The following is a 27092-nucleotide window of genomic DNA, read 5'->3' on the forward strand; positions in this document are numbered from 1 at the left end:
TGTTTGTACATACTTTGCATCCATTATTTACAATTAACCTAGACTGCTCAAGAAGAGGGATAATGTTGCCTTCAATTGCTCTTTCTAAGTGTCTGGGTCTAATTCTGACATCAAAAGTCATACTAGTCGTCACGCATTCTGTTGCCTTTGGAGGGGGAGGGGGCTGCTTTTGGACGGAAATAACAACAAAATGGACCCTGAAACTAAAAGAAGTTTTTTTTATGGCTGTTACATAGCCAATAATTTGTGCTGCACCACCAATCCCAGAAAATACCGACTGGATCGTTCGTGTATTTCCAAATCGTGATTACATTTCCGACAGCATCTGAAGGCAACAAAGTTGTTCAATCGTCTCGTGCGTATGACGTCAATTTCCACCGACGCAAAAAATCTTTTCGGGTTGGACAGAAACGGTAGGAGAATATGAGATACGTTTCTGTATTTTCTGACAGAACACTTGACTTGATATTTGAAAAATGTAATGTAACGTTATATGGCGATAAAAAATATCACAGTAACTTCATGGTAAAACTGCGTTATAACGTTACGGGGTTTTGTGTAGGGTAGGGTGACCAGATGGCCCACTTTGTGTGGGATTGCACAGCATTTTCTCTAGTTCTAGTTTTCAAAAGTCAAACCGCTGCAGCTAGGAGAGATAGAGAGAGAGGGAGATAAAGATAGAGAGAGATTGGTTTCAGTCTGAATAACTTTAATATCATGATGGTGTTTTGAAGGCATAGCCATGTGTTCATATCTGTTGTTGGAGAAAATATAGGCGGGGTCGCTTAAAGTGTAGACAGTTTCAACTCAACAACATCAACATTCTAAATTGCCCCAGCTTACTTCCTGTTGCAGTGTTTGCTAATACAATCAATAACTCACAGGAAATAAGATAGGTTCCAAATTGTTCCCTAGCAACACAATTCCACGAAAACTGTCTAGAGCAGGAAAACCACTGAGTGAAATTCTCTTTAATTCAAGGATGGACAAAGTGTACACCCACAGCTCTAACATCATAGTAAAATTTGCTGATGACACAGTGGTGGTTGGGCTAATTGAGAATAACAACGAGACAGCCTACTGAAGCGAAGTGGAGAGACTGACATTGGGGTGTGTTAAGAGCAATAACCTGGACATGAACGTCACCAAAACAAATAATAAATGTTGGTGGACTTAAGAAGGGAGGGGCACACCACTTGAGATAAATGGGACTAAGGTGGAGTTTGTGAGCAGTTACAGAAGTACCTTAGCGTGCACATTTCAGCAGACATGACTTGGTCCCACACACCACTATGTTAGTGAAGAAAGCGAGTCAGCGCCTGCCGCCTATATACCATCTTAGCCGGCTGAGAAAAATTTAAATCTCCTCAGCGCTGCAAAAAACTTTCTACACTGCCACAATTGAGTCGGTGCTGTCTGGATGTATCACAGCCTGGTTTGGAACCTGCTCCTCTCAGGACAAGAAGGCACTGCACAGGGTGGTGAGGTGTACGAGCGTATCACCAGGTCTGCTCTGCCCTTGCTTGAGGACATCTACACCAGGAGGTGTTGTTCCAGAGCGAACAGGATTATCAAAGACGCTCAGCATCCCCATCACAGCCTATTTCAATGGCTTCCCTCCTGGCAGAAGTCTCCGCTGCCTCAAAACAAAAACTGAGGGGCTGAGTTTCTTCCCTCAAGCCATACGGGCCATGAACTCATGACAGTCTGCCTGATCTGCACTTTATAGACCTTTTGCACAGCTTCTTAAATGTGAATATTTTCTGGTTTCTTTAGTCTTCTATGACAGTAAACTGAATATATTTGGGTTGTGGACTGTTGGTCAGGACAAAAGGAGACATTTGAGTATGTCATCTTGGGCTTTGGGGGAAAAGTGATCGACATTTTTCACCATTCTGTCACGACCAAACGATTAATAATTATTATTAATGATTAGACAAAAATAATTGACAGATTAATCGATAATGAAAATGATTGTTCGTTGCACCCCTACTCAGCATTGGTAACGTGTCCCACACAAACATCCTCTTTGTCCCCCACATTTGGTTTGTTGGGATCTGGTCACCCTAGTGTTGGGCTAACTGTCGCAATAAATTGTAACGTCCCCAACCCTGTTTATTGCCATGTGGCAACTGGCAAGGTTTGTCTCTAGTCTTGTACCGCCGAACTCCATTCAAGACATCTGCTAGTTCAATGTTGCCTTGCTTATCAGCAAACACACACTTGTTAGAAAATAACGTCATCCGTTTTGCATAAGCTCTACTGGTTAATTCTGCATACACCACATCACCCAGCAACACCTGTTATTTTACTAAATGTCATTTTTTAGAATGGGTCCCCAGTGATGTATTTACTTTGATTGGTTAGAAGATTATGGGAATTACAGGTGAACAATTTAGGAAGGCGGACATTTTCTAAAAATAGTGCAGCTGTGTGATTGGATTTGTCCCGAATTGAAGAGTGGATTCTAGAGATTCGTGAAACAGGTCTTTGATCGCACAAGGAAGTATGAAAATGACCGATTTTGAATGGAATTTGGTGTGAGGTTCCAGAGAGAGCGGGAGGTATGGGTGCTGCTAGCTGTCATGGGAACACTGACTGACTGATTCTGACTAATCTGTTAAGACTATGGTTTGTAAATATTGGTGAAATTGTCAGCTTCATTGTTGTTCATGCCTGTAGTCCTATTGAAGGAGGATGAACTTGAATCCTCGCTGGCTGCTGCTGCTGCTTCTATCCATCTCTGCCGAGGTCTGGTCTGTGCCTATTGATCGCAATGGAGGCAACCAGGAAGCCCAGCATCATGTTGAAGAGGAAAAACAGGAGGACAATGTGGTAATAATCCATACTAACTCATAGCCACTGTAGTATATCTACATTAGACTTACTTTTATGATATGAGGACGTTTTTTTGTGTTTGTGTGTGTGCGTTTCCTGCCGATAACCTGCACATTATACCTTAACTGTTGCAGGACACTGGCTTGTACTATGATCGGTATCTCAGAGAGGTGATTGAGGTTTTAGAGACAGACCCTCACTTCAGAGAGAAACTCCAGACAGCCAACACAGAGGATATCAAGGTTGGCATTGGCATTGATCTCTCTTACTGTTTCTCTCTCTCTCTCTCTCTCTCTCTCTCTCTCTCTCTCTCTCTCTCTCTCTCTCTCTCTCTCTCTCTCTCTCTCTCTCTCTCTCTCTTTAATTCTCACATACATACATACACATGTGCAGGCTTGGGAAGTAACTGATTACATGTAACTCAGTTACTGTAATCAGGGTACAAAAAAATGGAACTGTATACCCTATTGTATATTTGTCCAAGTGGCTGTGCACTGTAAATATTGACTCTTCTTATTGTTTACTTTGTTTGATTTGATATATGGTGCAAATAAATAAAACCTTGAAAACAACACTTGGAAAAACACACTTGGCTCCCAAAAAATGAATTACCGGTACTAGAAACCAGATAATATCAGTGCACTGTAACCCGAAGATGGAAACATTGTTATTGTTATTGTATTATTATTATTAATGAGAAACGGGTGAGGTGACACTAGATAGATTAGCTGAAAGCCTGCTGTAACCAACACATAAATCTCAAATGAGGATTACAGAGCTGTTTTTGTTTTGTTTTTGTTTTTTTGTGTGTGAAAAATGTCCTGAGGATCATAACCCCAGACTCCAGTAGTCAAATGCAGGAAATGTGTTCAAATTAAGTAATCCGAAAATAACAGAAATTGATCAGTTACATTACTTTTATATTGTGATACTCGGATTACATTACTGATTAATTTTTTTTACTCAACTCAACTCAAACTTTATTTATAAAGCTCATTAAAAAAACAACCGAAGTTGACCAATGTGCTGTACAGGTCAATATGAAAAAGGCAAACGCAATAAATGCAATGCAGCACATAAAAACATACCATAATATACAACACAATACAAGGGATTATGAGAGTTTTCCAGAGGGTTATAAGAGGGTGTCCAGCTCAACCTGAGTTGAAAGCCATGGAGAAAAAGAGTCTTCAAAGAAGACTTAAAAATGTCTAGGCTCTGAGCAGATCTAATGTGCCAGGGCAGGCAGGCTATTCCAGAGCCTAGGGAGAGCCGCCCCAAAGGCTCGCTCGCCTCTGGTCTTCAGCCTAGTCTTTGGGACAACCAGCAGGAGCTGATTGGCCAATCTGTGTTCATGCAGGGGCGTGAAAGTGCAGGAGTTCAGCTAGATGCTGAGGTGTCAGCCTATTTAGAGCTTTAAAAATAAACAACAAAATCTTAAAATCAATTCTGAAATGCACTGGGAGCCAGTGGAGCGAGGCCAAGACTGGAGTGATGTGGTCACGCTTTTGCTTACCAGTGAGGAGACGAGCTGCTGCATTCTGCATGAGTTTCAGGCGATGCAACGATGACTGGTCGATACCAACATACAGAGAGTTACGATAATCCAGTCGTGTGTATTAATAAAAGCATGGATTATCCTCTCAAGTCTTTGGGAGAGAGATAGCCCTCCCCCAAAGACACAGTAATTAGTAATTGATTACATGTCAGAGTAACCCTGCCACGCACCTATTGTCTTCATCTAAAAGGTATTTGCTGTTGAATGCATTCTGATCCAGCTACGTGTTGTGTTGTCCGTCAGAACGGGCGTCTCAGTAAGGAGCTGGACCTGGTGGGGCACCATGTCAGGACCCGACTGGACGAGCTGAAGAGGCAGGAGGTGTCCCGCCTCAGGATGCTGCTCAAGGCCAAACTGGACAGCACCAACACACAGAGTGAGCGGGTTTGCCTTTTTCTAGGCCAGTGAGTGAGTGAGTGTGCGCGTGTGTGTGTGTGTGTGCGTGTGTGTGTGTGTGTGTAGAGTGCCTAAGTCAATGATTGTAATTGCTTTAGTAACATCACTGTTGACATCAGCACTGATGACATGCGCTGATGACATCAGAATTGCTTGAGTGACATCACTGATGACATCAAGTGCTCGAGTGACACTGATGATGTAATAGACATTGTGACATCATCAGTGATGTCATAACTCCTTCATTGCAGAGGCTAAAGTAGGTCCAGTGCAACTCGAACAGCTCAACATCACTTGCACTTCCTGACAGCACTTCCTGACAGCAACCAGGAAGTGTTCCAGACAGATACTTTTTAGTTTTAGCCTTCTGGCTAACGGGAGGTCACTGCTACTGTATGTGCTTTCTAACCCTAACAGTGCCTGTGCTGTCCCTGCCTTAGTGTGCGTGGCCTGTCTGTCATGGCTCTGATAGAGGGTGTGGGGGACGAGATGACCCTGCTGTTCTCTGCTCTGGTGGTGGTGGTGTTGGTGCTGGCCCTGGCCTGGGCCTCCACTCGCACCGCGCCCGAGCCCCAGGAGCACCTCTTCACCCCACCCTCCTTGCTCCACGCTGATGCTGCCCAGGACCAGCCCCCCTCTGCGGACTCTTCTTCTCTAGACCAAGACTCTGACGTTGGCAATGGCTCAGAGGTTCTGCCCCCCAACCTGAGTGCCCCCACGCCCGGCGAGGAGGTGAAGGAGCAGTATGAGGGGAGCGTGGAGAGGGAGGACAGAGAGAGAGGAGAGCAGGCTGGGCTGACACACAGAGAGGGAGACACAGACGGGAGCATGGTGGTGCGGCTCAAGTTCATGAATGACACAGAGAGAGCAGTTCAGGTCAGACCACAGGACACCGTGGGATACATCAAAAGCACCTACTTTGCTGGCCAGGAGCAGCAGGTGCGTCTGATCTACGCGGGTCAGCTGCTGCAGGATGACGGGCAGACACTGGACTCTCTGCAGCTGGCCCACGGCTGCGTGCTGCACTGTCTCATGTCCCCGCACTCCCTCATGTCCCAGCGGTGCACACACCACCACGTGCACATGACTCTGAATATGGGCAGCTTGATGGTGCCTGTGCTGGCGGTGATGCTGTCCCTGCTGTGGTACTGTCAATTCCAGTACCGAAACCTCTTCACCACAACTGCCACCGCCTCCCTCGTCTTCGTCAGCTTCGTGGTCTTTATCCTGTACCACCGCTAGAAGCCGCTCTCAGATTGGCCGAAAACGCAGCTTCACGAGTCTGGGGCACGGTAGCGCTCTCGCCTCAAAGCAAGAAGGTCCTGAGTTCGACTTCCCCCTGGGACGCTGTTGGTATTGGGTGTATGTCTCCCCATGCCTCTGGTGCCTGCACTTCCTGGTGCTATCTTGTGAAAAGGGCCTTTCTGTGTAGAGTTTGCATGTTATCCCCGTGCTCTCCTGGGGTTCCTCCATACAACATAAATATGGATCCCACTAAAAACATACAGAAGATCATTGACCAGCGACGATGTAGACTGAAGATGGTCCCCGGGCGCTGTCCTGTAAAGCTGCCCACCTCTCCTGGCCTGCCCCCCGGAGGGACATGCCTTGATGGGAAAGTGCAGAGAATGAGTTGACAGCATGTGGGGGTGTGGTTGCTACATGCAAGCATTGTAGGTGTGTTGTGTGACAATAAAAGACATGTCCGGTATAAAGAGCGTCGGTGGTGCAGGTTAAATTGTTTGAATGAATTGACTCACCTAAAGGTGACTAGTTTCCATCGCTGTGACATCACAGGTGGACAAGTTCCATTTCAGGAAAGTGCCCCCTGCAGCTTACAAAACGAGTCTAGATGCAAAATCCCATGGCTATATACAGTATATACCCTTCCCACATATTAATGCAATGTGGTCTCCAACCTGCACCATGCTCTGTTGGGAGACTGCCAAGAGGAGCGCTCTCCCCCGTGACTCTGATCCCCTCGGCCACACCCCGCTCTGAGGTCCCTCCAGTCCCAGCTTTGTCGCCTGAATGCAATGTTGGAAGTTTGTGTTTCTGTAAACCAACCATAACCAAGTTGTTTTCATTGCGCAACATTCTCAAATTATAACATTGATGTTTTCCAATTAACCAACCTAAAAAAACAAGACTAGGCGAAACCTAGTAGTATATTACAGGCAGCATTTGTATGTGTTGATGTCACCACGGGAGGTGACATCATTGGTTAAAGTGTAACTTACCCCCAAAACACTTTTTTTCAGCTTTTAACCAATATATATGGCTTTTGGGGTGGTATGTGAAGGATTCTGGTCAAAATCTCCACATTTGAGACCAATCTGTTACAATTTTACAAACTTCTATCATTTCAGCAGCATAAGTGCCCTCTATGGGTTCAGGTTCAAACCTGCTTTTTTTTGTGCCCTCAAATGAATGGCCGATTTGGTACATTGTTACGTCACGGTGGTATTTGCGTGTGCCCTTTCCCACTCATGTTTTTTTCCATGTGATTATTACTCTAGTTCATGCGGCGCGAGCCCTTTAACCCATTGATACCTGATGCAGCATTTGTGTGTGTACCCCTTTAAGACCGCGAACCGCGTTAACGCGATTCGCAGTCTTAAAGGGATACGCACACAAATGAGGGATATACATGCAAATGCTGCATCAGGTATCAATGGGTTAAGAGCAATGCATCATGTGTAATTGGATCACCAGCGCTAGTTTGATGTTTATAACGTGGCTGGCTATATTTCTAACGTTCTCCAGCTATCTATCTCTGATACACTGAAAATACTGGGAGGCGGGCCATAGCGACTCTGTCGATGATTTGATTTGACAGTTCTGGGCACTGGCGTTGGCATTGGCCAATCCTGGCGTGTTCCACCCCCAAATCGATTCGTTTGTGTTCTGGCGCAAAGCGAGTGGGTTCCAGGATGAAACCGGCTCGAGCCAACTACGTTATCTTTGGAACAGCGCAGTAAATACAATATTCCTGGAATGCCAGTTTAACTAAACAGTTACATGTCCTCTGCATTCTACATCAAATGAAGACATTACCGTCTGTTTTATTTTGTATGTTACTTATTGGCCAAGTTATGATAGTTTATGAGCTAGGAATTCTGCCAGGGTAAAGAAGGGAGTATAGGCGGCCATCTTGCCTGCAGAGTTTTCAAATCAAGTAGAATACAGTTTTGCAAGAAATCTGGGGGGGTCAGTCCCCCTTTAAGTAAATAAAACATTTACAGACTATTTCGCATGGATATGAATACAGGTGTGCCTTGAGATGTTGGCCATCCCTTTGGTGTGCCTTGAGCACAAAAAGTTTGAAAATCACTAATCAGTATCACTAATCAGTAATGTAATTCTATCAGTGAGTGATGTCATCAGTGATGATGTCAGACACACACACACACACATCGCTCGAGATGCCCGAGCGATGTGTGACATCATCGGTGCACAAATGCTCAACTGAGCATGCTCAGCCCGAGTGATGTCATCACTGAGTGACACAATTGACCAATTTTCTTGCTTTGCTGACATCACTGATGATGTCACAATTGAGCAAGCTCGACCCAATGACACACACACACACACACACACACACACACAACGACACACACATGCCCAAGTTGCTCGAGTGATGTCACTCAAACTAAGTTAACACAAAACTTCACAATGGTGTGGATGACATCACAATGGAGTCTGAGATTCGCATATCTGATATTCTGCAGCTATTGCGAATTTGCACTTGTTTCTTTTTAGCTGCGGTCAGCTAAAATGTCAAATGGCAGCTATTGCGAATTCGCGCTTGTTTTTTAATTTTTCCCCGCACCAGATTCATGCCACATTTTGGAGGCGATCAGAGCAATGGTGCATGCTCCTTGCAACTCCAGACATACACACACACAGACACACACACAGACACACACACACACACACACACACACACACACACACACACACACACACACACACAGACAGAGCTCTGTAATTATAGTAGTACGATAAAATTTCTTCGCCCTAGGAGGTGGAAATTTTACATGGAGGTTGTGTGTGTGTGTGTGTGTGTGTGTGTGTGTACAAAAGTTCATGCCAACTGTCTAAAAGAAGAGGGTGTGACTTTCTAGGTGTGTGTGTAGTTATGTGTAGATTAGATTCAGTTTGATTAGATTAAAGTTGTGGTGAAATCGGTTTGTGATCGGGCAGCAGAGAATAAAAAACAAAGATAACAAATATGACACATCGAGAGTTATGAACATGGCCAAACAAATAATAATTAAAACATGTATTGCACATCATGCAGAAACGAATAAATAGACAGAAAATCACATTTATTGACAGTTACAGGTAGAAATGGATGTGCAAGTATGCATTTGTAGCTGTTTACATTACAAAGTCTACAGATGGGAGGACAAGAAATGTGTTCAGACTTGTGAATATGAATGGCAAGCTGTTCACGTTATCATCAACAGATTGAAAAATGGAGGTAACATATGTACAGAAATGTGTGCAGGACTTGCAGATGTGCATGTCCAAATATGCAAATGTGAATTGTTGCCATTTATTGTGCGCAGATGCAGAGCAGATGGAAGTAGCATAAACACAGAGACATGTCTTGTACTGGCTCATATACAGAGATGCAGGAATATGTCCAAGTCATGTGTATAGACATGAGATGTACCGAGTGGTCCAGAGCCGATCACAGATCCACTGATGAATTGTGGTAAATGACCTGTAATCCATCTGTCTGCTCTCCAGGTCTGCAGATGGACCATGCCTCCCTGCTGAAGCAGTTTGAACATCTGGATCCACACAATCAAAACACCTTTGAGGCCAAAGACTTGGAGCTGCTGATTTCCACGGTAATAACCTGCAACTACACATGAAAAGCCAGAATTCTCCATCTTCTATTGTACCCCACGGTGAAAAGAGTCTTTGTCCAACCAGTTGTCAGTTTGCTCTTTCATTCGTCTGTTGGTCACACACAATATCTCAGCCATCACTGATCAGGTTTTCAATAAACATGCGGAAATTATGCATCGTTACCACTGCATTCTGTTATTTTTTAAATTACACTGGTAGGACTATACTAAGGAACTCTCACTTTACTTTCGAGCTGAAATGTTTCGTCAGTTTAAGAGAGGTGCTTTGGATGGAAATGCGTCAGAACTCAGAGTTTCACGGTGGCGGCTTTTGTCACGTTGGCGTTCTGTCTAGGCCACCAAGGACCTGGAGAACTACGATGCCGAGAGACACGAGGAGTTCAAACGCTACGAGATGCTGAAGGAGCACGAGAGACGGGAGTACCTGAAGGGCCTGGACCAGGAGAAGAGGGAGAAAGAGGAGAAGAGAATGCAGGAGTTGAAGGAGAAACACCGCCAGCACCCCAGAGTCAACGTGCCTGTACGTACGGAGTCGTCCGCGGCGGTTCTCATCGGAAGCAGTCAGAAATGGATCAATCTATCTCACGTTTTTCTCTTTTGCCTTGTATGTCCTCACATAGGGGAGCGTCGCTCAGCTGCGAGAGGTGTGGGAGGAGACAGACGGACTGGATCCACAGGAGTTCAACCCCAAAACCTTCTTCAAACTGCATGGTCAGTACCACCTCTTCCTTTAATCCCTCCCTATCCCTCTTTCATTATGAAGAATAGCTTCACCCCTTTTTCCCTGATATTTTTACCCTTTTGTCTCGTTTTTCTGTCACAATGTACTGTTTGTATGTCTGAACATTTTATTATTGTACTATTTGTATTTCTGTTTTCTGTCACTTTGTATGTTCACAATAGAAAAAAAGTTCAAATGTGTCTCTGCTTTTTAGATACAAACGAAGATGCTGTTTTAGATGAGCAGGAACTTGAGGCTCTCTTCACTAAGGAGGTAATTAGCCATTTATTGCTGCTGTCACCTCGTAACAATTGTGGTGATTTTCATGTTTTTGCTCAAACTGAAAGTTTTACACGCTCAATTATAGATTGAGCAGGTAGTTTACCTGAGGGTGCTAGCCTGATATCAGACTGAATTGTCAAGTCGTTACACTCCATTTCCTTCTTCAGTGTGACATTGTTTCCATTGCATTTCCATAGGGGAAATCCACCATGAACCAATCACTAGAGATTAGTGCTGCACCCATTGTCATCTTTTTACGTTCAAAGCTTCTATTGATGTTTTCGAATGAAGCTTCGAATGTCATCATAAAAAAGAAGAGGAAAATAGAACATCAATTTGATGAAGTGATTCCTCAGTAGAGATGGCTACCAAAACCCGGTATTAAACAGATCCTGGGAGGACGTCTGGGTAGTGTAGCGGTAGATTCCCTGTCTACCAACATGAGGGTCGCAGGTTCGGTCGGGCGTCCATGTACAGGCACGATTGACTGGTGTCTGCCGGAGGGAAGCCGGATTGGGGGTATGTGTCCTGGTCGCTCCACTACCGTCTCCTCTGGTCGGTCGGGGCGTTTGGTCGGGGTGGAAAGGAACTGGTGGGAATAGCGTGATCCTCCCACGTGCTACGTCCTGCCGGTGACGCTCCCCCTATCAGGTGAAAGCACGGTGCTAGTCTCGGCTCTCCGCAGATCGGCAGAGGGTGGAGCAGCGACCGGGGCAGCAGGGTGAAAAATTGGCCAAGTTCAATTGGGGAGAAAAGGGGGAAAAACAGGCCCTGGGCCTAAATTATTAAAGACTACAGTATTGATCATATCCAGCGTTAGCGACTGGTAATTTGTGCATCGATGTATTCAATAGTATCAATATACTTTTAGGTTTAGGTGTAATTTATTATCACACTGCAATTTGCAGTCAGGTTGGCCAAGACGGTGCTATTTTATGTAGCTAGCAAAGGTTAACTAGCTTCCAGGTCAGTAAACTGCTTTACCGCTGTCCCAAGAGCTCTTCCATCATTCTTTTGAGGTGCCGCGCCATGTTACCAGATTGGACTTTTTTGGATTGTATTCTGCTGGGGGAAATGGGCTTTGGCGGGTTTTGAGAGTCGCTTGTTTTGCTTTTGAACTATCATGTGTCTCTTCAAGTTTTTTACTCATGAGCAAAACATTTACCACAGACTGAACAATTAAATTGTTTCTCTCCTGTGTGAACTAGCATGTGTGTATTCTAATTCTGCTTTAATCACGGCTTGTCACTCTGATATTTTCCACTCCTTTTGTTCTGAAACGAGATAGAACATATTTGGAATTGGTGGACTCGTCCTTGCCCGCTGCCCGGTGCACATGACATCAATAAAGTGTGTGCGTTTGGTCGTAAAATTTACGGGAACAATAAATCAAACGCACGCTTCTCCAGTCACTGTGTTGCAGAAGTATGCGCATGCGCCGTTTAGTATCTCAGGCAAACTTTTGGGTGAGGAGCTTGTTTTACCGCTGTCCGTGTTGGAATAAATTTGAACATTTAGCAAGCGAGACTAGTATTGACAGACAGCCGAGCTGCAGCAGCAGCTGCAGCACATGCATTCAGAGGCTGCGCGTTTAGCGTACAGTAGCCTACACCGCACGGATTAAAAACACAGGTCTAAAACACTGCATTGGAACAATTTAGAAGCAATTTATGAGAGAGACTACTGTTGTTTATGTTGCCCTAATGACATAACGTCAGCACAGATGTGTTTCCTTGTTGGAAATTATGCGATCGTGATTGCTTCTGTGGATTTTGATTGACAGGCAGCTGCATGTCTTCCCGGTACGGCGTTCAGGCCCGGGATCTTTTACCCGGCTCACTTTCACCAGTGCATGTTCACTTTTCTCTTCAGCTGGAGAAGGTCTATGACCCCAAGAACGAGGAGGATGACATGATGGAGATGGAGGAAGAGAGGCTGAGAATGAGGGAGCATGTCATGAACAATGTGAGTCTTACTCTTTCTTTTAACCATTACATTTTTAACATCTTCCCTGCCGCCTCTTCTTTACTACTTTCTGTTTCTCTTCCCGTTTTAAAAAGGTGGATATAAACAAAGATCGCCTTGTCAGCCTGGAAGAGTTCCTCAAATCCACGGAGAAGAAGGAGTTCAACAACCCCAAAGAGTGGGAGGTAAATATCCGGAGGGAGCCTGAGGTTTAGAGGAGTGGGCTTGTGACTGGGAGGGGTTGCTGGTTCAGATCCCAGGACCGGCTGGGAGGGGTCGCTGGTTCAGTTCCCAGGACTGGCTGGCAAAATCTGGGTGGGGGAAGATAAGTGAGTGATGCTTTCCTCTCCTTCATCAACTCGCTCCCTTGCAACTGCTCCCACAAGTGATTACTGCACATACAAATGTGTCATCAGTTAGCTTGGTTAAATAAGGGCGTGTACAATAGGGTTCAACAGATGACCAGCCTATATTGACCTTTTATTAAAAAGTAAATAGTGGCCAGTCGGTGTCTTCCATCTCCACTATGATGACATGCTTGTGTTTGAGTACATATTTATTGTATAATTGGTCAATGCTTATTGGATTCCACATATGCATAAATATGCTATTATTATTATTATCGTTATTATTATCATTATTATTATTATTAACACAACACACACTGAATCCTTATATGAACTGTTGGTACAAATTAATGGCTATAGGCAGCTTCAGTCTAAAAAAACTGGTGGAGATGTTAGATTGGATGGACAAGCCCATCTTTATTGGTCACAGACACATGCAGAGGCGCTGTGAAATTTATCTTCCGCGTTTGACCCACCCTGGCTCGTCATCCTCCATGGTCAGGCCAGGAGTGGTGGGCAGCTGTGGTGGAGCGCCCGGGGACCAACTTCTTCTTGTCGGACGAAGATCTTCTGCATGTTTTTAATGGGGGATTATATATGGAGAAAACCCCAGGGGAGCATGGGCAGAACATGCAAACTCCACACAGAAAGGCCCTTTCGACGAGATAGCCCACCTGGACACCAGGCACAGAAGGCATGGAGAGACATGCCCCCAGTGTCAACAGTGTCCCAGGCAGGAATCAAACCCACAACCTTCTTGCTGTGAGGAGAGAGTGCAAGGTGAGAGCGCTACCACTGCGCCACCGTGCCCCCAAATGTGAATTTGATTAGAAAAATCAAAGCTTTGAAAATTGACATAAATAGACATGGGTGATTGAACTTGCTTCAATTTATGCAGGAATAGAAATTGAAGTTCTTTTGATATTTTTTACATTAGTAAATAGGCTACGTTCCGCTGTATGCATGTGTGTCTCCCGCCGTCTGTGCGTCCTTGTTTCACGCGCTACCTGCCTGGAGAAAGTGCAACGTCACGTGCGTGCATGAGTGATTAAAGTCAAATTATGCAGGTTACACAGTGGCAAGCAAGCGAGAAAGCTAACGTTAAGCAAACCTTCAGCTATGCCTGGAAAATCTGTTAACCTGGTTGATCCATCTCTCAACCTATGCCCTTGAATATGAAGGAATTGGGCCAAGAGTGGAAAGCCCTTGAAGTTGATGTTTAAGTTGTGAGAACCCTGACTGGTGTACATGCTATGTTACATGATGACATTACCTCAGGACCACATGTTCCCTGGCCTCCCTCCAGACTTTGGACGACACCAAGCCGGTGTACACGGACGTGGAGCTGCAGCGGTTTGAAGTGGAGATAAGGGACAAAGAGGAGGAGCTGAAGAGGAGGGCGGAGACGCTGCGACAGGAACAGGAGCTGCTGAAGGAGAGAGGCAAAGCCCTGGAGGCCCAGAGGAGGGAGTATCAACAGGTGACTGTCCATCGCAGTCTGTGATAACACTGGGTGTATGTATGTACTACATACTGTACATATGTATGTAGTATACAGATTAAAATGGCAGGACTTTTGCTGTCTCTTTTTGTCTCAGGCAGTTCTAGAGATGTCTCAGAAACAGAAGGAACAGCAGGCGGCGGGGGTGCAGCCTCCTGCAGGTCCGAACGGAGAACTACAGTTCCACCAAAATACGCAAACATTGGAAGATCAAGGTAAACGAGTGGAGAGGCTGTTGAGAGGGAGTCTGCCTAGCCTGGGTAAACCCAGCCCCCAGTGACCTGCTCTCAGGCTTAACCCTGCTCACGAGTCACAAGGTAGTGACTGAGAGCAGGTCTGAGAGCAGGTCACGTGGCGGCTGGGTTTACCCAGGCTAGAGTCTGCCATAGCCGTGACGGTGCAAACACACCATCTCCGAAAGCGGCGGTAAGCGTAAATTCAGCTCAAGCAGGAGCCTGGCCGTTCACACCAGACGCGCTTTGCTTTGCTCCACGCCAGTCACAACTTAAATATCGTCCGTCTGTCCCAGAGCCTAATTATATATACATACATTTTTCTTTTGTGTGTGAGAGTTGAGCGAACCGGAGCCAATTTCCTTGTATGTGCACACACTTGGCCAATAAAGCTGATTCTGATTCTGATTATTCGTCAGACTGATAGACCCTGGGGTCCAAGATTGCAACTTTACTGACTTCCTGCCTGGCTTGACACAATCTCTCGCAGCTCGCGCAAAAAATAGACCAAATGCCGAAACCGGCACTGCAGGGCGCAAGCCGGATTCTGAGCAATCTAAACTGTTAACACTTGCGCCGAAAGGAAGCTGGCTGAGCTTCGTGGCTATTCACAGCGCTTCAGCATCTGGTGTGTTCGCACTGTTACCGTTGCCGTGGCTTTCTGTCTGAAATGTTTCCAGTAGGTGAATATGTTACCCTCTGTTCCAGGAGCAAAAGCCCCAGCTGAGCAAGAAGCCGAAGGCCAGAATAATCTGCCTGCAGAGCCTCCACAGAATCTGCCTATACACACTTAATGCAGCATGCTCTGACACACACACACGCACGCGCGCGCACAGTCACAAACACACACACACACACACACACACACACACACACTCTGATTTGCACTGACACAGATATCCAGATGCGTTCTGCAGGCTGAATTATGTGAACTGTATGTATAAATCTGGACAGATTGGCATGTCTAATATAGCAGATTATTCTTGGTGGTCATCTCTGTGGTCTACAGTCAAATAAAGATCTAAAATCACTGGATATGTGCATCTATACTTTTCTTTTCCTGCCCATTGATTCTTTCAAATCTGTCATTAGCTGCTCATTCAGAAAGAGGCTGTTTTTCTGGCTTTGTTTCTTTTTCTGGGTTTTTAAAATTAGTCTTAAATTCAATACCAGGGAGCATTAAAAAGGTCTTAAAAAGTCTTAAATTTGACTTTCTGAAAGCTACAGATTTATGGTTGCCTTTATGTCTTTGCAGCAAATGTTACATATTTGAGAGGCAATTTCTCAGGATCTTTTATTTTGCAATATGTGGAGAGTAGAAACAAATGGGAAGCCTCTTGGCTTGCTTCAGGCACACTCACACAGAGCCAGGAATAAAGTTAAAATGCCTTTCATATAATTTCAGGCATATCAAAGTCTTTAAAAGTCCAAGCGGTTTGGACCATGCAGGGTATTAGTCAGGGCGTGATTGGAAAGAGTAGATCACGATGAGTACAGTGATTCTGCCCCCTGGATCCAATCACTGCTTTTATTATGTAGTGTTTCCATCCACCAGGATCTTTCGCAAGCATTTCTTTCTGCATGTGATTTTCTACATAGACAATTAGCCAATTAGTGGTCTGGTGGTAGAGCTTAGATTGGGCCCAAAAAAACAAACCCGAGTCCGTTCTGTCTTGACCCGGGCCCACCCATCCTATTGGCTGCATTTATGGGCCCGAGCCCGGCCCGAACCCAACATTTTCTATATGGTATATGCGTTTAACTTGCATATAGCCCTGCTGGTGTATTTTTTCTCTGTCCGACTGTTGTAGGAGGTTGTGACGTCTGATGGAGGCTGCCTTCATCTGAGCTGTGGGACAATGCTCTTTTTATAAGATATGTCAACAAAGCGTTTGGCCATGCTTGAGACTGTGTCAAATCAGAGTCCAGATCGCAGAGCCTCCTCAACCTTTGAAGTTGGCCATATGCAATATTTTCAACCTTTTTCAGCCCAAGGACCCCTTCCTGGTTGTTAGTGAAACAGAGCAGTGACCCTCTATGATTTAAAATGAAATAAAATTGTGTTGCATTTTAAGCGTGGCCTATAATAACATATAATCCAGCGCGCACCAGCATAATCAGGCTTGACACTTCTTTTTATCAATAGATTACAGTAAAAAATCAAGGAGCAAATAATTTGCATATTGCTTCATCAGATTCGCATAAATCTTTCTTGTCAAAAGTAGCTTATTATTGCCTAATGCTTGGAGTTTACTCAATGTGATTTTCTAAGATACATTTAAAAAAAAATCACAAACTACTTTGACAAAAATTGGCAGAGCCCCTGCAGTATCTCTGCGGACCCCCTAGGGGTCACAGACCCCCAGTTGAAGACCACTGCCATAATGCAACAGAGAATTACGATCCATAGGCTTTCAGAAAAGTGTAGTATGTAATTTATTGTCATCTCATTTATAGATGGTCGGTCAGGTCTAGGAAGTGGATCTTCTCTTTAGAGCAGTGATTCCCAAAGTGTGGGACACAGTCCACTGGTGAGCCGTGGAGGTATTGCAGGTGGGTCGGGAGTGGCCAAAAGAACTGGCAGAGACCAATTGAGAGAAATCATCAGTCTCTTGGATTGGATTGGATTTATTTGACAAAAAAGATATGTATACATCTGCCCAGCAGGAATACATACAATTTTAAAATGCATTGAGGTTAAAAACACAATAAAGCCAAAAGGCTTGCCAGTCAGTCTTCCATCTAAATGTCATTTCAAAACAAAGAAAAACAAGACTAGGCGAAACCTAGTATGCAAGGCAATTTGTGACAGATGATGAGTGATGTCACTTGAGCAATTGTGATGTCATCAGTGATGACGTCATCAGTGAGTGATGTCACTCGAGCATTTTGAGGGTTGAGACTCGGAAGGAGATGAGCAGGAAGGGGCGTCTGGGTAGTGTAGAGGTAAAAGCATTCGCCTGCCACCGCAGAGACCCGGGCTCAATTCCTGGCAGCGACACCTCCGGCTTGGTCAGACGCTCCTACAGACACAATTGGCCATGTCTGCGGGTGGGAAGCCAGTGGGCTATGGGAGGCGGCAATGCAACATAAAGGATGGCAACTGCCATAAAACACCACAGAAGAAGGAGATGGGCTGCGGAAGGCCGTCGAGCAGCGAGGGAGGTCGGCGCGCTGGAACAGGGGCCGAGAGGCCTGGGAACATGGCTGTCAAAGAGGAGAGCGAATCGGTCGGAGCGAGGAACATTGAGGAGGGGGGTCCGCAACCATTCCTGGTGACGGCTGGCCAGGTCTGGACCGACTAGACCCGGAACAGGTCCCAGTGTTAGGTCGGGAGTCAGACCAGGCGAGGTTGGGGCAGGTCACCCCTGCAGTTGAGATGTCGTCAGTGATGTCACTCGAGCAATTACTTTTGACAGTCATGTCAATAGTAACATCAGTGATGATGTCACAATGTTTTCTTCTTCTGTGGTGTTTTATGACAGTTGATGTCACAATGTCAAGACATTATCAAGAATGATCTCACAATGTCCAGTGAACTGATCTCACTTATGCATGGACATTTCATTGATGTCATAAATGCTTCCTGCAGAGGCTATAACTAGGTCCGGTGCAATTCGGGCAACTTGAGATCACCATGACAAAAGAAGTGAGTTCTGAGACAATGGTGAAGGAGGAAACCGCTGCTCGGTCTGTGCAATCAGAGAAGGCTACAGTGGAAACACAGGAAGTAGCAAAGAGAGGTGGAAGAGATGGAGAAGGTTACACCTCCATCTTTAAGTCTCCTCTTCCTCTGGTGAAGAAGGCCATGATGAAGCTGGTCGTGTGTCACGTGACGCTTCTGGACGGGACTGACTTCCCCTGTGAGATGGAGAAACGTGCTAAGGGCCAGGATTTATTCTTGAAGGTGTGTGAGCACCTCCATCTAATGGAAAAAGACTACTTTGGCCTGACATACATGGACAGCCATGAACAGAGGTGTTGGTTGGATCCCACTAAGGAAATCAAGAGACAGATACGCAGCAACGATTGGCAGTTTGCCTTCAACGTCAAATTCTATCCTCCTGAACCCTCACTGCTTACTGAGGACATTACCAGGTACCTGTTATGTCTCCAGCTCTGTGAAGATGTGGCATCAGGTCGACTACCTTGCTCATCCATCACATACACACTGCCCTCTGTGTTTGGCGACTGTAAGCCCGACCAGCCTCGACCCGGGGACAGGGGAATGACACCAGCAGAGGCCGATGTCAAATTTTTAGAAAATGCCAAGAAGCTGTCTATGTATGGGGTGGACCTGCACCATGCTAAGGATTCTGAGCATGGCAACATCATGCTAGGTGTGTCTGCCAATGGTCTCTTGGTCATCAAAGACGGACTTCGTATTAATAATTTTGCCTGGCCCAAAATATTGATGATTTCATTCAAGACAAACAACCTTTACATCCAGATCAGGTCAGGAGAGGCGGAGCAGTTTAAAAGCATTGTGCGATTCAAACTCCCAAATCCTCGATCTGCCAAAAGGCTGTGGAAAGTTTGTGTGGAGAATTACAGTTTCTTCATGTTAAACACATCAGCGCCTCCTACCAAGGCCCGCTTCTTGACTTTGGGCTCTAAGTTCCACTACACTGGACAAACCCAGACCCAGACCCGCTTGGCTAGTTCGCTCCTAGACCGACCTGCACCCAGCTTCGAACGCACATCATCTAAACGCATCATCAGTAGCCTGGATGGAGCTTCAGCGTTTAGCATAACTCAGGAGAAGGTAGAAGAGAGTGCAGAGAAAAGTCACAAGGAGACTAAGCCGACAACAGAGGGGGAAGGAGTAGAGGAGCAGCAGAAGGGAGGAGAGGTGCATAGTGAAAGAGAGGGAGGAGAAGCCCACACTACCATCTTTCAGTCTCTTTCTCTAGTGAGGAAGGCCATGATAAAGCTGGTCATGTGTCACGTGACCCTCCTGGATGGGACTGACTTCCCCTGTGAGATGGAGAAACATGCTAAGGGCCAGGATTTATTCTTGAAGGTGTGTGAGCACCTCAATGTAATGGAAAAAGACTACTTTGGCCTGACATACATGGACAGCCATGAAGAGAGGTGTTGGTTGGATCCCACTAAGGAAATCAAGAGACAGATACACAATAACAACTGGCAGTTTGCATTCAACGTCAAGTTCTACCCTCCCGAACCCTCACTGCTTACTGAGGACATTACCAGGTACCTGTTATGTCTCCAGCTCCGTGAAGATGTGGCATCAGGGCGACTACCTTGCTCCTCCATCACTCACACTCTGCTGGGGTCATACCCACTGCAGGCAGAGGTTGGCAAATGTGAGCCCGACCAGCCTCGACCTCTGGACAGCTTTGGTCAGAGGATCTTTGCGCCGAATCAGAACAAAGAGATGGCAGAGAAGATTCTTCAACTGAAGTCTGGGGACAGGGGAATGACACCAGCGCAGGCCCATGTCCAGTTTCTAGAAAATGCCAAGAAGCTGTCTCTGTATGGGGCGGACCTGCACCATGCTAAGGATTCTGAGGGTGTGGATATAATGCTAGGTGTGTGTGCAAAGGGTGTCTTGGTCTACAAAGACAGACTTCGGATTAATCATTTTGCCTGGCCCAAAATATTCAACATTTCATACAAGAGGAACAATTTTTACATCATGATCAGGCCAGGAAAGGCGGAGCACTTTGAAAGCATGGTGGGATTCAAACTCTCAAATCATCAATCTGTCAAAAGGCTGTGGAAAGCTTGTGTGGAGAATCACAATTTCTTCATGTTAAACAGACCAGAACCTCCTACCAAGGTCAGCTTCTTGACTTTGGGCTCTAAGTTCCACTACAGTGGACAAACCAAGACCTGCTTGGCTAGTTCGCTCATAGACGGACCTGCACCCAACTTGGAACGCACGTCATCTAAACACATAACCCATAGTCTGGTTGGAGCACCAGCGATTAGCATAACTGAGGCCGGCAGGGACCTGATCCCAACTGCTGAGAATGCGGCCAGCCTGGATCTACACTCTGACTCTAAGGACCATGATGAGACCCAAGAAGAGGTCTTGAAACACCAGGCTAGCATTAGCCTGCTAAAATGCCCCTTTATGGAGACACCTCCCTCTCCTCAGACCAACCAGTGGAAGAAACGTCTCACCTCCTCTCCCGCTACAATGCTACCTATTCAACCGCAACAAGAGACAACCGAAGTTGAAATAGAAGAAACCGTTGTCATCCAAGAAGTTTCCAAGGCAACCAAACCTGGAGTAGTCACGGTTACCATTTCATCAGAGGGCAAGGAAGAAGCAGAGTACCACCCAAACATCGCCGCATCCATCTCTCACACACAAATACCAGAAGAGGATCAAGAGGATGAGAAGAGAGAGGAAGAGGAGAAGACAGCGGAGAATGCCCTCTCAGTCCCAGAAGCTCCTTCCCCTCCTGCTGAAGCCGTCCAGCCTGCAGAGGCAGCCTCTGGAGAAGGGGAGGAGTCCCGCAAAGAGGATGTGGAGGAGGAGGCAGGGAACAAGAACACAGAGGAGCAGGAGAGAGGAGAAGAGATGGAGGAGAGCACGGAAGATCCCATGGTGAAGCCTGATGATGCCCTTAATGGCCAGGCCCTCCCGGATGAGGGGACGACCGGATTGTTCGCTTTGGCAGAGAAAGAGGAGGAGTCTAAAATAAATGGAGAAACCTCATTCACAGAAGCAGAGCCGCTGCTGGAGGTTATTTGTTGCTCTGAGACACCTATGGTAAAGACGGAGATGGTGACCATATCAGACATGTTTGCAGCGCAGAAAACTGAGATAGCAATAAAAGAAGTGTCCATCGTACATACGGAAACCAAGACCATCACCTACAAAGCTGCACAGTTGGATGGCAGTTGGGATGTTAAACCTGAAGTTTTGATGGCTGCTCAGACAATCACCTCTGAATCTCTGTGTACAACTACAACCACACACATTACCAAGACATTAAAGGGCGGCCTATCAGAGACAAGGATTGAGAAACACCTCGTCATTACTGGAAACTCTGAGTCTTACATCGACCATGCCTGGTCCCAGGCATTCGCCCAGGCCATTAAGGAGGCCAAAGAGCAACATCCTGGTATGTCTGTTACCACAGTGGATGTTGTGTTCTGAAAGCTGATACCATTCCAGGCCAGTAGGTGTAACTGTCAGGAGACTAGAGAAGAAGAAGACATGAAGTGTTGCCAGTGTTAATCACTTTTATCTGAACACAATGCCACCTCCCTTATCACAAGGTTTTAAAATAATGGAGTCATCAGTTCTTAGTAGTGTTGGAGTACTCTGGTCTCTGACTCGCCGTCTCGGTCTTCTCTCGGCCTTGGACAAGCCGGACTGGATTTTATTTCAAGACCAGCACAGACCACAACTGGAGTTTATTTTTATCTTTATTTAACCAATGTTGGTTATCCATCTAGTTGACATTAAAAACCTCTTTTGCAAGAAGCAGCACAAGGTTACAGACATACAATCACAACATAACACATCACGACAACATTTGCAGTGACATCATTACCTGCCTGTGTATCGTCTGATGTAGACCTATTTTTTGACTGTGATTGTGTGTAACACCCCCCCCCCTTCAATTGCAACCAATAACCTTGCAGTTTGAAAGTTTTACCACTGAAACCACTCCCCTCATTTGCCAAGGAAGACAGCACATGAGAGAGCAGAGCAGTGGCTGCGGGGAGTCACTTAGCAGCAGTAAGGTGTTACTTCATTCTGCCCACTGTGTTGACCCTTTCAGAAGGTCAGTGATATGGAATTGCAGTGTTTCAGATCAAATAATTGACTGAGTATACTGTACAGTATCTGTATTGTACTAAAATGATTGACAATGGTTACGCCATCATTAGAGTAATGGTCTTCAAAATCGTCTCACATTGGTCTGGTCTCGGTCTTGGTCTTGGTCTCGCCTCCCCCTCGGTCTTGGTCTTGACTCGGTCTTGGTTTAGGTGGTCTCGACTCCAACTTAGTTCATGAAGAGCTTGCCTTTGTTCTTTATTCAGATTCAGACTCAAGTTGTGAAGGTGAAGTGAAATCATTTGATCATCTGATTTCCTTAAGTGCCTAAAAGAAAATGGGGAAATAACCATTAGGGAATAATGACTCTCAATATCAAATGTCCTGCGACTTTCTATACTCCTCTTCAACTCACTGACATCTGCTCTCTCGAATTATGTTGATTACTTCATAAAACCATTTGTTGAGAACCTACCATTGTATGTCAACATTCTGGAGATATGATCAATGTAATTGAAAATATTCCCTCTACTGCCATTACAGGAAAATACTATCTTGCCTACATTTGATGTGGAATCTCGGTAACGCTTTAGAATACAGCCTGCAATTACAGGGTAAGTATAGGGTAACTTACAGGATAAATACAGGATAACATCTGAATTTATGGAATAAGGGGAGTAACAAATCAAGGACTTATAAAGAACTTATACTGTACCTATTTTGGTAACTACCAGGTACAGTACTTATTCTGTTGTTACAGGGTATGTATGACCTATGATAAATAATCTTCATTTAAATTTGTCAGGAATTTAGGAGATAGTTATTTTTAACTATCTGGTACCTATTATGACCAAAAAAGTCAATTGGTCAATGAAACACACTGAGGTTGGTGGTTCCATCTGCTGGAGACAGAAGGTGGTGAGGATCCTTGGTGTTGACAGCAAGTAGCAGAATCAGGACCCAGCACTGACAGTCTGTGGATCAACAGGTTCAATGTAATAAATACATGGCATTTATAAAGCCCTTTTCTAGAACTCAAAGTGGCTCAACACTACACTGAGGGGTAGTGTTAGTGAGACAACACAGAATGAAAGAAGTGAGGGACTCAGGTCTCTGATGTCTTGGGGGAGGCAGTTCCAGAGCCTGGAAACAGGTATGAAATCACAGATAATTTGCAGACTGATGGCTGGCTACCCATCTCCATAGGCCGCTGACTCCTGCCTGGAGAACCTTCAGGTCCCCGGGGAAACGGTGCAGATTCTGCCCCGTGGTGGCGCAGGGGCGTAGGCAGAAATTCAATTATGGGTGGGCCTGGATAAAATTGGTGGGGCTATTGCATGATGAAATTTTGCGTGCAAAGCGTGCAAAATTCCTAGATGTCATGAAGTTGTCATGCATTAGACTCTGGAGATGATTGCCCTGCATTTTTAAGCTACAAAACCATTGGCTAGCAAGGCAGCAGCAAGTTTGCCTCTAGAAAACAACCAATTAAAAAAAAAAAAAAAAAAATTGGGGGGTGGGCCAGGGCAAGAAATGGGTGGGCCTGTGCCTACCCAGGCCCACCCGTAGAAACGCCCCTGTGGTGGCGGCACCTTGGACAGTTCTCAAAACCCGCCGTGGGTTATGCACAGCAGTGGACAGGGTTTTAGCACCTTGGAGAGTACCCTGGCCTGCGGCTGGCCAGTTGTAACAATTGTAGGCTATATTACATGTGTGCGGCAGACTGACATAGAATTTCGTGAGGAATTAAAAGATAACTTATACTGTAGTTATTTTGGACTAACCAAGTAGGAGGGAATTAACAATGCTTTAGAATACAGCCCACACCCCTGTAGTTACATGTATATAGGAGGGAATTAACATTGCTTCAGAACAGTGGTTTTCAAAGTGGGACGGGGTCTCCCCAGGACGGCTACAAACAGTTTCAGGGGAGGCTCAGTGAATGGAAGTGAAAAAATATTACAGTATTAGTACATTAGTTATGAAAAGGAGAACACAAAGAATAGCCTATGTGGGTGATTTGGTTAAAGAGATAGTTCAGAGATACAGTCGTTTTGGGGAACTTTACTGTTTTTCCCCCAGAGTCAGAAACTAATGACTTCCCCTGTAGTTACCCTGTATATAATAGGTACCCAATAGTTAAAGAATAAATACAATATAAGTTCTCCTAAATTTAAATGCACATGGAAATTGAGCCAGTCTGTCTGTACCAGTGCACAGGCAGGGACAAAGCAGATTTTTTTTTCCATTTTCCAACATAGCCGTGCACATGCCACCATGGGCATGTGCGCGGCATGTTGTATGGAATAGTTGTATTGTAATGATGATGGACTTGACTTGTAGTTGATGTAATCCACTGATTGGACTGAGATACCTTTTATAGCTCCTGATTGGAGACTTACTCCACTGTTAATTGACTGCTGATTGCACACAGGTGGCTGTGAACCTTATGTATGTTGCTCTGACAGTTTGACTTTACACCCTGAAGAAGGGAGTAGCCTGCAACGTTGGTAAAATAGTCAAATCAAATTGTTTTTAAGTGCAAAAGAGAAGTGTGCAGTCTTCTTTTTTCACAGACACTGATGATGTCATGAACATGACCAAAATCGTGACTCAATTCATGACCAAAATCGTGATGTCAAAGACTGATGATGTCATGAACGTGACCAAAATCGTGAAATCATTAGTGATGTCACAGACACTAAAGATGTCATAAACATGACCAAAAGTTACTCAAATCATCGTGACTTACGTCGCCTGTCACATCGACATTGTGACATCATCAGTGATGACACTGATGTCATAAACTTGAGCAAAATCATGACTCAAAAAACATGACCAAAAAACGTGACGCAAATTGTGACTCAAGGTCCTTACACATCAAGAGCGATGCGAATATACGGCACGAAATTGCGATGCGAGTTTTGACCCCTCTGTCAATCACAGCCACAGATGTGTACACGTCGGAAGCGAGTTTCTGAAAAATCGGCCGTGGTTCGAAAAAATAAAACTTCGCCCTTGGTATGCACAGTTGCATTGACTGATATAGGTTCGGAAAATATTATTGACGAATTAATCGCACACAAAAAACGCTGGACCTTAACTGTCACAATTATGCATAGACATTGTGACATCATCAGTGATGTCATAAATCACTGATGATGTCATAGACATTGTGACATCTTCAGTGATGTCATAAATCCTTCTCTGCTGAGGTTATAAATTGGAGGACTCTTGTGCTTAAAAAGAGCAACAACATACAGCATTGACCAAGCCAGGCTGGAAGGATAATTGTTTACTGTCATCCCCGTCGCACTTGAGTTTAACTTGACATATGCCAGGTTATAACACAAACAGATTTTGAATTTATTTATGCTTCATTGTCTAGTCATATAATATTTCCTGAATGATGGAGGACGACTGTGTGTGCGTTTATGATTCGACCTGGGACACAGAGAGTGATGGAGACGACCCAGCTGGAGAGACCCAGACCTGTCGTTCAAGTCAAGACACAAACAAAACTACGCCTAGAAAGATAAGGGCAGCAAAAGACATGCAGAACTACAGAAACATAAGGGCAGCAAAAGACATGCAGAACTACAGACAAGGCCACTACTCAAATCTTACAGATGACGACAGAGAAAAAGAGAAAGAAGAAAAAGAAGAGAAAATGACCAACTTGAAATTCTATCTCAATCAATTCCCCTCCAATCCTGATGATGTCTACATTGAATCATTTCATAAAGAATGGAAAACGGATTACAAGAGACTGGAACGAGTCCACTCCTACATTCAGTGGCTGTTTCCACTGCGAGAACCAGGGCTTAATTACATGGCTTCAGAACTCACCAAGAAGGAGATTGCGGCCTTCAAGAAAAGTGATGATGCCAAAAGGAGGCTGGTGGAGTCCTATGAGCTCATGTTGGGTTTCTACGGCATCCAGTTGGTCAACAGAGAGACAGGTGAAGTGACACGTGCTGAAAATTGGATGGAGCGTTTTCAAAACCTTCAACGAAATTCGCACAACAATCTGCGCATCACTCGCATCCTGAAGAGCCTCGGAGAGCTGGGCTTTGAGCACTATCAGGCCCCGCTTGTGTGGTTCTTTCTCAAAGAGACTCTGGTCATGAAGAACCTTAGCAGTGTTAAATGCAGCGTGCTCGACTTCTTCCTGTTTGCTGTGCTGGACAAGCAGAAGCGCCAAGGGCTTCTGCGCTTCGCCTACCTTCACTTTGAGCCGAAGGAGAAGTTTGTGTGGTGCCCCAGAAAGATTCAAAAACAGTTCAAAGAATGCTGTGAAGAGAACTGAGGCTTCTGTGAATGGAAGGAGTGTGTGTGTGGGAAATGTTTGGCATGCACGGCTATATATAGACCAGGTGTGCATGCATTCACTGATTCATTGATTTCCACTGTCGACAGCTGACGTGAGAGAAGATGCAACGCTGAACTAGGAAGGGAAGAATAAGCGAGACGTCCACTTACCTCCTGGTCGAGGGTGTGATGATTGGCCGGCCAGCTGTTGCTTCCAGTGGCACGGAGGCTTCATCTAAATCGGGCGCTGTCGAAGGTGCTGAAGTAAGGTGGCGATCTAGACACACAGTTGGTT

The 27092-nt window shown here is 45.3% G+C and overlaps 2 protein-coding genes and 1 pseudogene across 3 annotated transcripts; all 3 read left to right on the plus strand.

Moving 5' to 3' along the window:
- The first annotated feature begins 349 nt into the window (after positions 1–349).
- nucb1 (nucleobindin 1) lies at positions 350–15756 on the plus strand. Its single transcript, XM_083648953.1, has 13 exons — positions 350–413; positions 2683–2835; positions 2973–3080; positions 4640–4772; positions 9551–9654; positions 10010–10195; positions 10296–10386; positions 10611–10669; positions 12551–12643; positions 12739–12828; positions 14297–14470; positions 14589–14706; positions 15433–15756. The coding sequence occupies exons 2-13, from the start codon at positions 2698–2700 to the stop codon at positions 15516–15518; spliced, it is 1380 nt and encodes a 459-aa protein (XP_083505079.1). The 5' UTR covers positions 350–413; positions 2683–2697; the 3' UTR covers positions 15519–15756.
- Positions 15757–18388: 2632 nt separating this feature from the next.
- Positions 18389–21859, plus strand: LOC310788444 (band 4.1-like protein 2 pseudogene; annotated as a pseudogene). The gene is made up of 2 exons: positions 18389–18631; positions 19748–21859. The product of its transcript is annotated as a band 4.1-like protein 2 pseudogene (transcript).
- Positions 21860–25892: 4033 nt separating this feature from the next.
- LOC310788446 (opioid growth factor receptor-like) lies at positions 25893–26795 on the plus strand (the record flags this gene model as incomplete). Its single annotated transcript, XM_083650000.1, has 1 exon — positions 25893–26795. The coding sequence occupies one exon, from the start codon at positions 25893–25895 to the stop codon at positions 26793–26795; it is 903 nt and encodes a 300-aa protein (XP_083506126.1).
- Between the last annotated feature and the right edge of the window lie 297 nt (positions 26796–27092).

The sequence above is a fragment of the Poromitra crassiceps genome (genome assembly GCF_964638095.1).
Source record: "Poromitra crassiceps genome assembly, chromosome: 13".
In the NCBI taxonomy this organism is placed as follows: Eukaryota; Metazoa; Chordata; class Actinopteri; order Beryciformes; family Melamphaidae; genus Poromitra; species Poromitra crassiceps.